Below are 17378 nucleotides of genomic sequence, written 5' to 3' on the forward strand. Positions count from 1 at the left end.
AGAAGGCAGCATCTAAATGCTATGGTAGCCGTTGCAGCACTGACGTGTACTCAACGTTTCAGTATTTTGTTCTTTGATGACGCCAAACATTAAACTCACAACACGAAAGTGCCTTGAAAGGATCTAGTTTGCATAACACTGATACCTTTTCAATATGAAGAAGGCGGGAATTTCAAAGTAAGTGGAGGCTCGTGATACCTATTGCCAGTGTTAAATTACAAAGCTACGCATGAGGAGAGATTAGATTTCAGTTGTATAAATTACCTGCCTAGACTCTGGAGTCTACCACTTTTCCTTTAACACGTGATAGGAAAAACCTCATTGCAATTTTTTTCAGGCCATTTAAACGAACAAACAAACAGTGAGGTATGCTATGAATTACACTATGCCGACATTGCCCTCTTGGCAACATGCCTTGTGCAGCGAGGGGGGGGGGGGGGGGGGGGGGCTGAATGGGCTTAATGGTTTTCTGGATTTTCTATTTTTGCCAGAAGAAGAACAGACTCTGTTCGAAATAGCAGCAGCTGAAGTCCTGAGGCTCTTCCATTAAGATATAACCGGCATGTTGGCTGGGGGCATGATCTAGTTATGATTAGGGTACAGACTTTCGGTATTCATTTGGCAATGGTCAGGATATGTTTGCCAAAGTTTTCAATTTCTGAAAAATTCGACTTTTTCGGAGAGGTGACTTTTGGAGAACCCCCGAAAAACACAAAAGTTTTCAGAAATTGAGGGCACTCGTGGGCGCCTCCAGATTTTTGCCAAATGCAAACACCGCAAAGTCGGAACCCCAGTTACGATGCTGTCACAATGTGCCTGTGTTTCACCTAATGTTGAACAGTGTATGGCATAGCGCATTCATGTAAGGACGCAGACACGTAGAAGGTACAGTCGCCGACCGATTTTTCCAACTTTTAGGAACCACAAAATCGGTCCAAATTTTTAGTGAAGGACATAAATCCACTTTATTTCCAAAGTTTTCACTCTGAACATTCAAAGTGCCCCTAAAAAAGGATCTATATGTGTCTGCGTTGCTGCACGAACGCCTAACAATCTATCGTGACAAATTTCAGTGAGTGCACCATCAGTGTAGTCACAACAGCAAGGACTGCCATTGTGGACGGGTGTGCATCAATGACATCCTCCTCACTGCCATTGTTTTTACCTTTTTTCTCTCTTGTTGTCGGTGCCAAAGATGACGTTAATGCTAAAGCTGCTGAAGTGTCAAACGGCAATGCCACATTAATCTCAATCATCGATGAGTGCATCTTCGCCTCTTTAAAACGCGTCTACCATAGTAACGTCATCGACATCCTCACTTGAAGCTGAGGTCGGCATTTCAGTATTCCTGATACTCAAAGATACTCGCAGCCGAAGACACGACACATGTATTGAAATATACTGCCTTTGACCGTGTACAATGCAAGGCTTTTACCTTGAAAAATGAGCATTTAAATACGGGGTCGTATTATATGCGGGCTTGCATTACAGTCATGTCTCGCTTATCCGGAGTTCATATATCCAGAAAACTCGTTATCCTTACTACATTACCGGGAACAAACCTGCTACCATTAGATTTTGTCTCAGTTATCCAGAATTTGTTATCCGTATCCAGACAGCAAAAGCGGGAACCAATCTTCCAGGGCCTAGGTCATTCTGATATGCTTATCCGGAAAAGTGTCAACGTTCTCTGTCCCTGGCATGTGCTGTGTTCGCGTTATTCCGGAAAAGGCTCACATCTCACTGGGGCATTCTGTACTGATTGACTCCCCTTTCTTGAGAAGTCACTCCCTTATTGTGTGTGGGCACACGGTAGAGATGGTAGACAATAAGCGGAAAAGGTGCCCTGTATCCACCGGGGGCGAAATCCACACGTGAATGTCAATGTCCAGGCCGTCTGAAAGCATTGTCTTAATGCCAAACACATTTGCTTAAACACAAAAACATGTGCGCGGGACCAGGGGCGGATCCAGGGAAGATCCTCGGGGGGGGCCCCCACTGAAAAAAAGAAAGACGGGGGGGGGGGGGGGGGGGGGGTCGCTATGTAGCAGGAAAATCTGCCGGAATGGGGGGTAGAGGTATGTCTCGGGGGGAGGGCCCGGGCCCCCAGGGCCCCCCCCCCCCCCCTGGATCCGCCCCTGCGCGGGACCAACTTTCTGAGACGTTACCCTTCCTTGAACAGCAGGGTGACGCAGTGGGTGCCGTGGCTGTGACCAAAATTCTGTCACATGCGTGCCTACTAATTTCAAGCAGTTCGCTTTGCATGAATTTATTCAAAGATCGATCCTTGTCAGACAAGCGATAGCATCGTCGAAAACATGTTAAAGCAGCACAGCGGCGAGCGGTGACACATGACGTTTTTGCTCAATACAAAACATTGGGAAAGTGTTTGCATCCAAGTATCTGCAGTTGTAACTATTCTCGTAGAAGAATGCAAAAATCCTGCATCGCATTATTCATGGTTTTGCGGTAGCTTTCCTCCCGTGGGACAGTGAAAATGTATCTTCGCATTATACGTGGGTTGCCATTAAATAGGGTAAGTTCTCGCAACACATCTGAAGTAGAGCGTTTTGTTTTGGTTGCTCCCAAACAAGCTCCGCCTTCCCCCATGCATGCACTGCGCTTCTTCAGGCTTGTGTTAGTTTTCGTAATTTTAAAGGGTTTATTTTGTTTTATGCCGAGAGGGCTCGTCAATTTTTCAAGAAGGGTAGGATGCGAGTATGGAAGGAGCGCAAGCGTAGAAGACGACGACTCGAGAAGATGAGCGCATGATAGAACGAAGTGCAAATGCAAGCCACGCCACCTTGGTGAGTGTAAGTCGTAGAATAAAGAGCCGTTTCCTTCAACGCCTGTTGTTCCCCCAGCCGTAGCCCCCACAGTCGAGAATGGTAAAAGGCCTTCGTTCCTTCGTGTCGTAAAAGCAGTATGAAATATCAGGCGAAGGAGTACATTTTTCTGGTGCTCGGGAAACTGTAAATCGCAAAAAACACGCAGGTTTGAAGCGAGATGAGTACGAACAATCAAGCACGTCTTCCGATGAACGGTCCAGATTTTTTGACGCGGAATTACATTAATTATATGGGGCACTTGACGGTGCCAACATTTTTGTCCGAATTATCAGTCGGCGACTGTATATGGGCAATATTTAGCTGATATGTACTACATTTAGCTGCCAGACACCTTATGTAATCAGAACTAAACATCTAGTATTAGGTACTTACTGCAACATTCAAGGCCTCCTGTGCTTTGAAGAAAGGCACAGACTGTGGCATTAACTCATCTCTGTAGCTTATTAACTGTTGTCTATCTCGAAGTGACACTAACGTCTGTAACCAAGAAACAAATTAAGTGATGCACCAATTATGGTAGTGGACACATTCCTTAACTTTACTATTTCTACTGACAATACTACTGATTTATGTTCCCAATCCTTACAAAATCATATTTAGGAACCTGCATGCTCTGTCTGCTGTAATTAGGAGTAAGTGGTTTCTTAACATGGTTAACATGGTAACAGAACAGAAGAAAACTAAAGCTGTAGAAATTATGATACTTACATCAATGACAACATTGTAGCACTTGTTCTTCTTCGCAAGTGCCAGTCTTTTGTCTGTATCATCTACAAGCTGCAAGTATTTTTCAAACACCTGCAAGTAGAACATAGTTATGTAAAAATCAACCAAATGTACTAACATACTTATAGACTGCTTTTCATACCTCAGGGGGTGCCTTCATTGTCATAAGAACTTGGACGGCTCTGTCAAAACCAATGCAGCATCGCATTTTTGATTTTCCGAGCCAGGACTTAAAAGGAACGATGAGAGTGGATTAGGATCGCACAAAACCCTGCTCAATTCTCCAAGTAGTCTATTACAGTGTTTCCCAAACTTTTGGCAGTGACGGACCCCCGGAAGCGATGAGAACCAATTCACGGACCCCCCCCCGGACCCCTCCCACACACACACACACACACCGTCACAGCCAGTGCATAACCAGCAACCTCGTCAGCTGCTGTGTGCTTTCGATACAGCTTCAGAAACGATTCCGGACTGGTTTCTTCTTCTTGTTTGTATGTGTATGACGCGGACAAACGTGCGTTGCAGGACTTTTCTATCAGAAATTAGAAGCTAGCCGTTGAAGCATGCTTGTAGCAATTTTGGAAGTTCTGGGTTTTTGGAAGTTCTGGGTGTTTGGAAGTTCTGGGTGTTTGGAAATCGGGCAGCATGTAGGAGCGCGTGTTTGTGGGGACAAAAATCTTAACTGAAATGTGAGAGACGGTCGCGGACCCCCACGTACACTCTCGCGGACCCCCAGGGGTCCACGGACCACACTTTGGGAAACACTGGTCTATTAGCAATGACCATGTGAAAAATGGTTTGGCTGAACAGTGTCTTATAACCAGGGTTCCGACTTTTCGAAGTTTTCATTTGCGCTGATCACATACTGTCTTGACACTTTGGTTGACACCACACCACAAGTCGCCTGATTACACTTCTCTGTTTGTTAGGGCTCGGCATCAACTCTACCCATTCAGATGGTGTTCTTGGAAGTGTGTGAGTGATACCAGAGCTCATGGTGGTCAAAAAGACTCTTGCACACAGCACAAGTCAGGCACTCATTTTTGCGTGTAAAGACGCATGATATTTGTCGTACACACCTCAACTAAAAGTGAAAAATTTATAGAGGGGGCTCGCACTGGTCCTTTAAACAGAAACTGCAAGGAAACTTTTGCTGCTGCTAACTATTAGTGGCTCCCAATTATACAAAGTAAGCATACATATCAGTAGTCACCTTGCTCTGGAATAAATTGTCAATCTCCTTCCAATGACGAATCTGAGCAAGAGCAGTCAACGCTGTCCACATGTATTGTTTCTCAGTAAGCTGCAAAGAAGTGGGTGTCATATTGGAGCAAAAGGGTAAAAAAAAGGAAAGGGAACATGTTTGCATGTATATAGTACTGTAAAAATATATGAATCTGTAAGCTGAATAATAACCAAAATTGGATTACACTCGAAAACGAAACCTTAGATCTTTAATACCAGTTAGAATGCTGCAAGCATCAAACTGCACTGATATACCAATAAAAATTATGCACTAGATTTTATAGTAATGTTCTACATAGTAGGATATTGCATACAGATACTTTTTCTCAGAGTTATACTAATTTGGAATTTTTTAATGGGAAGGCTCATGCGGATGATGAATGCAATATAGTATTTCCTTACTGCATCAAGTGGATACAGCAGTGGTAGCTATTTCTAAAGAAAATAATGTATTATTGATTGTACTATGATATGTTTCCTGCAGCAAAGCTTGGTGGTAATCTGATTATTTTTTCTGGTGGGTAGCAGATGTTCAAGGGCTCAACAAATGTATAAATATTTTACGTGGTACATATTATGTGCACATTATATTTTGAACACAGAATATTGAGTTAAAGGAAAATTACTCACGCCAAAGAGGTCCTTGATTCCAGAGGGATTTGCCACATGGCCCTGATGAAATTTAAGGGGGCACACTTCATTCCACATCACCACTACAGCATAAAGTCAGTGAACTTACCACAGGTTTGTGATAATGATACATGCAGCAATAATATAATGTTGTCACTAGTGATGTGCCAACTACGGATGCCGGACGAGGAAATTCTCGCATTAGTAGGTCCTTTCCTTCTTTTTCTGTCTGTGCATCGCTCTCCTGAAGGCAAAAACAGAAGTTTTCCTCCACAGATCCCTTAAATATATGCGAAGTGTATATGTTACAAATGCTCACACCTCGATTGGATCTTGTATTTCGAGCAGTTTTTTCTGCTCCTTTATTAACTCAGTTTGTAGTGCAAGGGATGGTTCAGATTGCAGATGTGACCTTGTCAGAAAAAAAAGAAAGAAAAATCTGGTTAGGTTGGGGGCAGGGATATTCCCAGGATTTTCATCTAGGAGGGGGGTGCCTCATAGAAGGGGTGTTATGCCCATATCAACACATGCTTAGTCTGTAGCAGTCTTGGAGATACAATGTAATAATGTAGCAAAGAGCAGCAATCAGTCAGTGCTGTGGACACATTTAGATGTAAGGACAGAAAAATATGTTAGAATCAATGTCTAACTGACTTTCTAGTACAGGGATAAAGAATATGGTTCGGCTGCCCCAACAGCTCACCGAGTTTTCTTGGTCTGTTTTGGCAATCTCACACAGTTATACTTACTGCAGGTATGACTCAAGACCACGGGTCCTGCTCTTTGCATCCGATGTCTCCGATATTAGCCTGTACTTAAACATCTGAAATTACAAAATTTCTTGTTCCGTTTCACCAGGAAAGCCACAATGCTACAGTTAGGGCATGGCGTTTCCAGGTAAATCTTGATATATGCCATCTCATAAATGGGACAAATGAGAAGGAGCACAGCAGAATTACAGCTAGACATATAATTTTGTCATGCATATGCAATGTAGGTGCAACATGGTGTAACGCTAACCAATAACTTCTTCATGCTATTATGTGGTGAAACCTGCATGCGTAAAGACCAGAGAAACATCCCTTCCTTAACTGTTCTGAGAATGGAATACACGAGCAGATGAACACTACACAGCCTTCAATGTGTAAGAACATGAAAGATTGAAACATGACAGTTGTCGAAAAAGCAAGACAGAATTGAACCATGCACCTCTTCATTGTCAGTCAAGTGCACTAGCCAGTACATTACACTGCTACAGCCTACTGACAGCTTGTCAAAGGATATCACTCAATTAACAGGACACGCACTCACTCACATTCTCTCGTACAATAGTGTGTCTCACACACATACATACAACACAGGATCAGGCAGTAGCATGCACAGAGTCTTTTATCTATATGCGCTCTAGAATATCTCGTACCCCCTACAAGGTTCCGTAAGAGAACGAGTGAGGCTGATGTCACTTGTGACGTCAATGACGACCACAGAAGTGTTAATTGGGTGGCTAATGATATGATGTCAACTGGATCAACTGAAATGGCTGAAGAGTATGTGGTCAGCAGCACACCGTGGCCACAGCAGACAAATTCTTAGTGACAAATGACGGCTCATTTCCCTGCCATGTGACATCAGAAGATCGGGATGCTCGTCCAGAGCCACATCGCATCATGAGCAATTAAAATGTGGCAAGGCAGCTGCGGGAATTGAACTACGCATCTCTCGAGTGCCGGTCAAATGCGTTAACCAATTACGCTAAGCATGCATCGACTTTCCAATGACTTAATTACCGAAAGGGCCTTATTCAACTGACGGGACACTCACTCACTCAATCTCAGTTTCAAAATCAGAACAGTTACTTTCCATCGCATCATGACTTCCTGACTTTTCAATATGTAAATATGTAATGTCAATGTTTTTGTAAATTGAATCATGTGAAAATATTTTCCATCATTGCTCGTGATAGACTGCTTGGTGAATTATGCGGGTCCTTTTAGCACAGGAAACCATATCAGCTTGGTGCTTGAGCGCTGTATTTGTGAAAGGCATTTAACCAGAAAAAGTCAAGCAACAACTGCAGTCATCCTGTGATCCACACTAATGTTTGTGATTTCCGTTAGCAAACTTGAAGGTGCACCAATGCAGTGCTTGCAATAGACTTCAGATTCTATCATAAAGAAAAGTAGTAAGAAAGGATACAGCTCATGCTCTTATGAAGGAGATGGTAGTACAGAAACTTACTGCAGCATCTTCAGCCATCCCCAGCATCCTACAATCCAAGAAATATTGCATTATGTGTGCAGGTAGCTCCAGTAAAGAATTTGTATTTCATCATATGCTGAAGAAAGTAGATTATGTTTGGGTAGGTGCTTAATGTATCACATTTGAAGGTCCACAAATGAGATTCTTGTTTGTTTGGAAAACAAACGGCTAATTTGCATGATATCATGAAAAATGAGATACTGTAAAGGTGACTACTTGTTAATAATTCTCAAATTAGGATGAAAGAACATGAAAGAACTGATGTTCTGAGGCTGGAACAACATAGAAGGGACAAATACTTACAAAGCCTCAATTCCTCGAGTCCTACAGCTGGCTAACCTTTTCAGTGACTTTCATCTTTCATCGTCAAATTAGGATGGAGGCATGTTTGGGAAATATTTTGAGGGCAATTAATTTTGTGGTACAAGCTTGTTGATGTTGCACCATGAATAAGGCCCTCGGTTTCCCGCGATTCCGCGATATTTCGCGGAATTCAGAATAAATCGCGGAATCCTTCGTTTGGCACATAATTTCACCCTTATGTTTAGGGGTGTGCGGATATTTGAGTTCTCGAATTCGAATCGAATATCAATCACTCGAAGTATTCGATTTGCGAATCGAATACCCAATATTCGGTTTTCCGGACATTCGACTATTCGACTAATACAAACGACACCTCCCGAATGTGGGCTTCACCTGACGCTTCCCTCCATGAGGTGAAGCCTGCTCTACAAAATTGAAGCCTGCTTTACGAAATTGTCCATGCTGCAGGACAAACACAGACAGATTGTAGTTTAGTTTAAGATAACGTTAGCCCAAGTTTATTGTGCATAGTTCGCCTGAGGAATGGGCGGCATCCCTCCCGTGTGCAGTTTAGCGGTGGCAGTGGGGGATTTTGATTTGATGTCTGGGAGGTTGCCTTCATAAAGTTGACTCTTAAATAATGCCTACAGCTAAGGAACAAAAAAAGGGTTCCTAAAGACATAACTTCCCCATGACACGTATTGTAAACTCCTTCCTATAAAGTTCCTATAAACACTGTAGATGCTGAAAGATCTTTCAAAAGGTATAAAATGACTGCAGGCAACAGACCGCACCAGAGGAGAACACAAGATATCATTATGTAATGCAGAGCCACAACACTGCTTTGAATCTGTAATTTTATAAAATATTTTTTGTTCTCACATTATCCAAGAAAATAAAGTGTTTCCTGTTTCAAGCATCCATTGAAAATCGCTGAATTTTCAAGTCAGTGCCGCAGAATTTTGAATTTGCCGCAGCAGAAAACCGAGGGCCTTAACTATGGAGCTCTAGACATGTGGCACTTGGAGAACTATTGGTGCAATGAAGTGATGATGTCTTCCTTCTGTACACGCAAGCTACAGTGCTAGGGCTGTGAGCAAGCACTACTGCGCACATTTCATGTTGATGATGATGATGATGATTCGATTTTAATGGCATACAATCAGCTAAGGCTATAGCATATTTCATGTCTTTGCAGTGCACAGGGCCAAGAGTTTCCTTCAGAAACTCTCGGATAACAATTTCACGTATGGGTTCATTCCTGCCACTAGTGAGCTCCAGCCAAATTTCATTTCATTTCATTTTATTACCTTAAGGACCCTTTACACAAGGGTGTTACATAAGGGGGGAACAAGAGGAACAAATGATCTCGTTGTGACCGAACTATACCAGGCAGCCATGAGATCTCTTCACAGTGAGGTATTTGGGACAATGGCAATGAGACAGCAGCTCTGGAGAGTTTGTGAAAGCTGACGGACAGTGTGAAGGAGCCCACTGAGGCCTACACAGAATTCCAAGCCCAAGATGGCGATATACGAGGGGTGTTCAAGTCAAACTGGGACTTTTCATTTTTCGGAAAACTAAAGTGAACTTACAGGCAAGAAATTCGTTTTATTTTTCAACGTAATCTCCAGCTGCACTTGCACTTGTCCCAGCGTTTCACGAGGCCTTGGATGCCAGCAGCGTAGAAATCCTTACTGGCGCATAGCAGCCATGATCGGACCGCATTCTTGACCTCGTCGTCGCAGCTGAAGTGGCGGCCCCCAAGGAACGCCTTCAGTGGCCCGAAGAGATGGAAATCGCTGGGGGTGAGGTCTGGACTGCAAGGGGGATGTGGCAGCAACTCCCAGCCAAGTTCCTGTATGGTGCGTGCCATGAGATGCACGGTATGCAGGCGAGCATTGTCCTGTAGGAGGAGGACTCCTTTGGTGATGAGGCCCAGCCACTTTTGCTTCAGCGCCTTATGCACATCCCTGAGAACATGGCAGTAATATGCACCATCCATGGTGGTACCACTGGGCAGAAAATCAACGTGAACAACGCCAGCCTTGTCCCAGAAAACAGTGGCCATGACCTTACCCGCAGACGGGGTGCTTCGGAACTTCTTGGGAGCTGGCGAGCCCGGATGCTACCACTGTTTTGATGCGCGTTTAGACTCAGGAGTGAAATGGTGCACCCACGTTTCATCGCACGTGATGATCCGATCAAGGAACGGCTGTCCTTCAGTGTCGAAACAGTACCTTAGCTCTTGGGAGATTTCCAGTCTTCTCTGCCGGTCAAACACGGAGAGCTGCCTCGGGACCCAACGGGTGCTAACTTTCCAAAACTGGAGGTGTTCATGAATGGTAGTGTTCAACGTTCCCACAGAAAGGTCCGTCTTTCGAGCCAGTTCGAGACATGTTACCCGTCGGTCCTTGAGGATCAGGCGCTCCACAAGTTGGATGTTCTCAGGAACTCTGACACTGGGCTCTGAGCCGCCCTGGCCAGGATCGTCCTGCACTGATGTACTTTATTTCAGATGACTTTACGCCTTCATTCACGAGAAACTTCATGACAATTCGCTGTTCGATGTGCACGCTCACCTCGCTGTTGGCCATCTTGTCCAGCACGTGTCTTCTGTTTTGCACAAACTTTGGACCGCCACGTGGTGAACGCAGAGGCCTGTCGCGTGTGAAAATGACGAAAAGGAAGTAGCGCGAGCCATTTGTACACTCAGGAGACAGAAAGTCCCGGTTTGACTTGAACACCCCTCGTATGTGCCATGTTCACGCAAGCAGGCATCTCCTGTGCCAATGTGCAGGAACAGAACATTGAACAAGTGTGACTTAAGTGATGAGAGTATGTGGAACCAATATTCAGCAGTTGAAAAAACATTAGAATGCAGGACTATCCTTGCGTTTGCTGACCAAGAGCGAGGGAGGCTCCGCCTCCTGTATGCCGGCCAATAGGAGGATGTTAAGGGCAGGCACTTCCCGAGCCTCTGCTCTCGCCTAAGAGATGGCGCAGCATTACCGTCGTTTCGCGTGTCATAAGGCTTCTGCCATGGCGCACCAATCTAACCAATTGCTTCGCCGTCCGTCAACATGGGAACGAGGCCAAGGGGGAGTCGCGCGTACGCCGGTTAACGGGCGGCGAAGCCGTTGGTTAGATTGGTGCGCCATGGCAGAAGCATTGTGGCAGGCAAGTTGAGTTACTTCAAACGTATTAAAGGCAACCTCCGTGGAGCAAATTTTTTGCAACGAAGTTCGCGCGGCAGCCTGCCACGCGCGTTCCGCCACCAGTTGTTCGCCCGCACCAGCTCCATGGGACGAAAAACCAGCGGATGGCGTCGAGAAGTCATGCTGTGATGTCACTGTTGCCAGAGCACAAGGTGAAAGCTTAGTGAAATCAGTTGCTCGAAAAAATGCATTTAATGCCACAAATTTTGCAACTAAATCCAACAACTGTCTGAAAAGATGCGCCCAGTAATGTACTGAAAGGCGTATTCACTACTGCGAAAGGAAAACATGTTTCTTGGCAGAGAATGCCTCACGTTCTAGCGATGCAGTTGGCGAAACAGCGAGCCGACGACAGCATCCAGTTGCAAGACGAGGACGATGACGATGATTCACGAGAGCAGACAACCACGTGCAGGCGATCTGGCGTAGATTCTTAGCAGAAGAGCGCTTTGATTAGTTCATCTGCAGTTGACGCTTCCAGAATCGCAGACGCTGGGCGAAAATATCTGGTCTGGGCAGATCGGTGGCGGACGCTCACATTTTTTACGTCTCGTGCAGGGCGAAGTTCACAGCTTTTTCGCTGTACATTCGCTCCATGGAGGTTGCCCTTTAATCTTATTTGTTCCAAATTCCAGTGCCACTATTTTTCTGTCATCATTACCAATATTTTGCAAAAAAATGCTGGGCACAAAATTTGCAAACATTTGGTGCTCACAAAAATTAGTATGAGGATGCTTGATTTCATTGAACCTGTTTAAGAGGAGATGAACCACATAAATGCCTCCTTGAAGGACATTTAAGTACATCATCGTCATCATTCATATTCGCTAGATGCCCAGCAAAAAGTTTGTGCAACATATACTTACGCAAATGTATTCATAACCTCAACATTGTCCTTGACCATGCGGAGATAGCTGAGATAATGGGATGCAGCACGTGGCTTCAGCAGCAGCTCCTGGTTGAATAATGCTGGCTTCAGTGTTCGCTTAAGAAACAACAGTACCTGTACATAAAGAAAGAAAAAAAAAAGAAGCAGTACGTATTATTATTGCAGTATCTCCAAGCTTGCCATGTGGTTCCCTCCAATCACAAATACAGACTTACAAGTACAATAACATTTCCATCTTGTAACTGAAGTGCTTCATCAAGAAGTTCGACCTTGTCTTCCTTGGATCTGTGCTGTTCTATAAAATATGGCTGAACATATGTTACTTCTGTTAGTTAAACTGGCACTTAGGATGCTGCATATTTGTTATCTTACCTGTCCTAAAATAATATTCTGGACAGTCTCTTTTGGTGTTGTAATCCGAGCAGTTATTGCGCTAGATGACTGCAAAAGCGAAAAAATATGACTGACAACTGCTGGAACACGCCGACAAGTTCTACATACGGCTCCAAAGTATGCGACTACATATGAGAGGTGGGGAAAATAATGCAATGTGACAATCAGGTCTAATGGGTGCCAATTTGCACTAACTGCTTGGCAGGGGGGGCAGTATTTTGTATTATAATAAGAACACGTAATACTTTGATTCTGAGGTATTATAATACTAATACTTCTGTGCATTACACGAGTAATAGTAGTAATACATTGATACGTAACTTGGGGAGAAAGAAAGGAAAAGAAAAGAAAAGAAGAAATATATACAATTTGCGCATTACTTATCGAGGCAGTCATTCTCCAATGACATTTTATTTCAGATGCTTACATTTTTAGCATGTTCTCAAAGGGGTATAGCCCTCTATAGGGCATGACCTTTCCGACTACGATGAGATATAGCGCTGATTAATTCGATCACAGTGAAGAGCTTGCTCTCAGTGTGGCAGAGTCTTGATTTCGTCCAGTGTGAATGATAAAACATGGGCCGTTCAAAAGTGTGTGACTGTCCATAGTGCAACCCTGTACAGGGGTGACTGGACTGGACGCACTCTTTCATATGACAAAGGGCTTGCAAAGGGATGCCTCATCCTTACGGACGCTGAACTGGAAGGAATGCTAGGAAGCCTCCAGTAACATCTGGCCCTGAGGTCACTCCCTTTGGGATAAATTTGGGGCAGGGGAATAATAGGGGCCTTGTTCCTGTCCAAATGCTTGTGGGACACGAAAAATTACTGATAAAGTGCACTGGTGACACTTAGCAGGTCGGACCTACGACCTCTGGGAAAGTATTACACCTTCAAAAGTATTATAATACAAGTAATACCTGCATTTTGTGTATTATAATACAGATACAAATACATTTCAAAAATGAGTATTATAATGCACAGTACAAATACTCAAAAGTATTACAGTAATAGTATTATAATACGAAGTATTACTATTACTGCCCACCCCTGCTGCTTGGGCACTTTGCACTGTGACAAACGTTGAGGCTATAAAGAAAATTGTGATGCTGAACGCCTTTGTTTTTCCTCTAACTAAGAGTGCAGTCAATGTGCCAGCATTTACAAGTGTGGGAAGATGACGGCTCTTTTTAATGTGCTAGCAATAGGCGTGTCAAAATGGTGTATGGGTGTGTGTGTATGTGTATGAGATGGTGAAGCCTCACCGAGACGAAGGTATAAGTGGACATGTAAAGGGGATATAAGAGGGTAAATGTAAATAGAGGTAAATGATTTGAAATTGAAGTAGTCAAAGGTAATTTAGCGTAAGAGGTAAGAGCAATTGAAGGTAATTAGAGGTAATTAAAGGTAATTAAAGGAAGAAAGTTGCGTTTAAAGGTAATGAATATAAGATATATGTAATTAAGAGAAAGATTAAATGAAATTAAAGATTGCCGAAGGGAACCGAGAAGATTACCAAAGGGAAGATTAAGGGAATTACAGGGTAATTGAATAGTAATTGAGGCTAATTAAAGATTAATGAAATGGACTTACATATAGTAACTGTAGGTGTTGAACCGGAAGTCAAGCATAGACCGGAATTGGACAACTAGAAGTCGAGTTGGACCGGATGTGGATACCGGAAATCGAGTATAGACGGGAAGCGGACAACCGAAGTCGGGTTTAGACAGGAAGTGGACAACCGGAAGTTGGGTTTAGACCAAATGTAGATACCCGGAAGTCAAGTATGGACCGGAAAAGGCACTTAATGCTAACGCATTTCTCTCACATTTACCGCTAAATTGCCACTGTTTTTTTTTTTTTACACATCCCATGCAAACAACAACCTACTGATAAAGAGCCTTGCACTGAAATGTCACCTTTTTGCTTCAATGCAATTTCTAAACTTCCCACACGTGGCACAAGGACCAAAGACCTTTTCTAAACACTGGCAATGACAATCGACAGCATCATGTGCCATCACAATGGGTGCAGGGGTCTGTTTTTGTTTCTAAGTATGCATCATAGGCTACCAATGTGCCCAGTGTACAAAACGTACATAATAAAATATTAATTAATTAATTCTTAATTTATATACAGGAATGGATGATATAGACGTGAAACTGCTGCATAAATTACTTGCAAAAATAGAGCAGAAGGTTTAAAGGTGGAGAATCCAGCGCTTCGGTGAAGGGAGACTGTAGCAAACGCCACAGGTTGAGAGCCATCTATATTTCAAAGTCATGTGAAACTGCAATTACTATAAGATAGGCAAACAAGCCAAGGCAGGCTTTTTTGTGAATTACTTATTTACTTGCTGCAATTATTAGCCTCTGTTCTAGCCTGCAGAAAATCGCAGTGAGTTGACGGTGGCATAACCGTGCTACCTTCATGAAACGGCTTTGAAGGCTGTTTGTCCAGAGTACATTTTTATCAACATGTGTGAAGTTTCGTCTCCACAAGTTCGCCTCTCTGCATGCACTGCCGACACACTTCATTGCTCAAGGAGGACAAAGTATAAATCACTGCCTTGTAAGCACGCTTGTAAAGAAGTTGACTGAAATAGGCAGAGATAGCTGGCCAATGAAACCAACACTTCTACTCGTGATGCCACACAGAGTTGAGTGATATAATAAACATAGATGTCGATTGTGAATTTATTTCTTATGCGGACGATACAAGTGTGTTTTTCAGTGGTTCTGAAATTGATGTAATAGCCGCTGCTGCTAACGAGATGCTTTGCTACTTCGAAAAATTGTTTAATTTAAACTCTTTACGCATTAATAGTAGTAAAACTAAGCCAATCATATTTCGACCAAAGAACAAGAGTGTTAGTCTAAATAAAGAGATAGTATATCTCGACAATCCTCTTGATATTGTAAAATCCATCAAATGTGTAGGTGTCATCTTTAATGAACAGTTGCTATGGGATGAACACATTGAATACGTCCAGAATAAATTGTGCAAAATATTAAGTATGACCGCTAGTCACAGACACATTTCCTTTTTGAATTAAGCTACTACTATACCATTCACTGTTTATGTCTCACCTAAACTATTGTCATTTAGTCTGGGGTACGACAACTAAAAATAATCTAAATAGGCTTTTACTCGTGGTCAATATTGGTTATTGTGACTCTGTGAAAGCATATTTTAAAAAGTTTAATCTTGTAAGTGTGTTAAATCTATATAACTATCGCTTAATATGTATGTACAAAAAAATGCCCAAATTTTCTATTTCAAAAAATGTATTTACATTAGAGGCAAATGATTTCCCATGAAACATTCGGCAAAAACAAAAATGGAAGCTTCCGCGTTTATGTACAAATTATGGTCAACAATCACTCTCGTAGAGTCTAGCTTTTATCTTAAATAGATTCTTTGAACATGGCATCGAAGTTGAGCCATCTCATTTTCTCGGGTTGCAGTCACCTCTGGAATTGTGATAATGTGTTTTATATGTGTATTGTGTATGATAACTGGGCATTGTTTTCTTGTTTCTTATTTCTTACCATGCTAGTTCGAATTGTAAACTTTGGCATTGTTTCATGTTTCTTACTGTGCTAGTTCGAAGTGTAAACTTTAGGGACTGGAACTTGTCAAGCTGTCCTACAGCTTTTTTTCCCCATCGCCACATCCTAAAAGATGAGATAAAAATTGAATTGAAAAAAAAAGTTGCTCCAGATGGAGCCTTTCCCTTCACCTTCAGAAGTGTGCGTGACATAAACTGTGCTTTCTGAGCTCTCAATACAAAAAAGTTATCCATGCATAACTTATAGGTATATGTATGTATATTGAGCTATCATCCAGTTGAAGAGTGAATCAACAAAGTTATTAAAAATAACATTGCTCACTGAAGAAGTGCTCTTGATGGCCGTGATGTGCTTTTGTATGTCGCCAACATCAAATGCTCGTAAGGTCGACGATGCTGAAAAAGCTAGAGAAATTTAGTTTGCATTTTTTCCGCAACACAAAACCCATATTACCAGTTCCAGATGCATACTGGAGGTCTGCTTTCTCAGAAGGAGATGGGCCACGTTTCGAACTACTCAGTTGCTGTTGTGCAGGACCCTTTGGCATTTCATCCTCCTTGGACAGATTAAAATGACATTTACCACAACGCCAGTGAAGCAGATTCAAAGACAGACAGTTGGCGTGATTGCATGAAGGTGGTAATTGTCAATTTGGCATGCAAACCTGGATATATCGACTGTAAAGGAGGTTTACAGAACAGAAATAAGTCACTAGGATCAGGTAGTTCAGACGACAGCTGTCGGCAATTTAGGAAGAGGGTGGCAGCTCAGTCAAGTATGTAAACTGAATTCGGCGCTCTTGGGTGCCTCAGTTGATTATTGTGTAAACCACTGCCCGTAAACTGTCACGATGGGGCTTTCAGTTAACGTATTGGCAAAAAAATATACATATACTGATGTTTCATGAAAATCCATAGCTGAACAATCCAGAAACAGGTGATGCTATCGAATATAGCTTTCGTCTTCTTTTCTTTTTTTCTTTTTTTTGTAAACACCCTTGAGGCATCAGCCAAGAACTGAGCAGTGAATAGCTCATTTGTACACACTCATTAATGAAATGATACCCCTAACTTTTAAATTTTTCTTCTGACACTTTCAGAACCCTTGCCTTAGCAATCAAAACCATCAGGGAAAAATAATCCAGAACAAAAATTGCAGCCTACCAGTGCACTCTTTCGCTCAGCTATCCGGCAGTCAATTACGCGATCCTGGTTCACACCGGAGGGTGATGGAAGATAAGGAAGAGACGCTTCTTTCTTCTTCTCAACCTGACTAGTACACAGCGGTCG

General features: G+C 42.8%; 1 protein-coding gene across 7 annotated transcripts in view; it reads right to left on the reverse strand.

Annotated features, from left to right (window-relative positions):
* Nucleotides 1-17378, reverse strand: part of LOC135396667 (spermatogenesis-defective protein 39 homolog) — a 29968-nt gene that overhangs the window by 10687 nt on the left and 1903 nt on the right. For 3 of the 7 annotated variants that reach the window (XM_064627763.1, XM_064627761.1, XM_064627762.1), the window contains exons 4-17: nucleotides 16543-16645; nucleotides 16411-16493; nucleotides 12495-12563; nucleotides 12338-12430; nucleotides 12100-12236; nucleotides 7692-7719; nucleotides 6203-6276; nucleotides 5775-5865; nucleotides 5563-5697; nucleotides 5454-5495; nucleotides 4792-4881; nucleotides 3718-3804; nucleotides 3558-3647; nucleotides 3222-3326 (exon numbers count right to left, since the gene is read on the reverse strand). In XM_064627763.1, the coding sequence (XP_064483833.1) occupies nucleotides 3222-3326; nucleotides 3558-3647; nucleotides 3718-3804; nucleotides 4792-4881; nucleotides 5454-5495; nucleotides 5563-5697; nucleotides 5775-5865; nucleotides 6203-6276; nucleotides 7692-7719; nucleotides 12100-12236; nucleotides 12338-12430; nucleotides 12495-12563; nucleotides 16411-16493; nucleotides 16543-16645 (1227 nt within the window). Of the gene's footprint in view, nucleotides 1-2090; nucleotides 2971-3221; nucleotides 3327-3352; nucleotides 3470-3557; nucleotides 3648-3717; nucleotides 3805-4791; nucleotides 4882-5453; nucleotides 5496-5562; nucleotides 5698-5774; nucleotides 5866-6202; nucleotides 6277-7691; nucleotides 7720-12099; nucleotides 12237-12337; nucleotides 12431-12494; nucleotides 12564-16410; nucleotides 16494-16542; nucleotides 16646-17378 lie in introns of those variants that run through there. The other 4 variants (XM_064627760.1, XM_064627758.1, XM_064627759.1 and 1 more) reach the window with 4 other exon arrangements.

The sequence above is a fragment of the Ornithodoros turicata genome, chromosome 6 (genome assembly GCF_037126465.1).
Source record: "Ornithodoros turicata isolate Travis chromosome 6, ASM3712646v1, whole genome shotgun sequence".
NCBI classification, from domain to species: Eukaryota; Metazoa; Arthropoda; class Arachnida; order Ixodida; family Argasidae; genus Ornithodoros; species Ornithodoros turicata.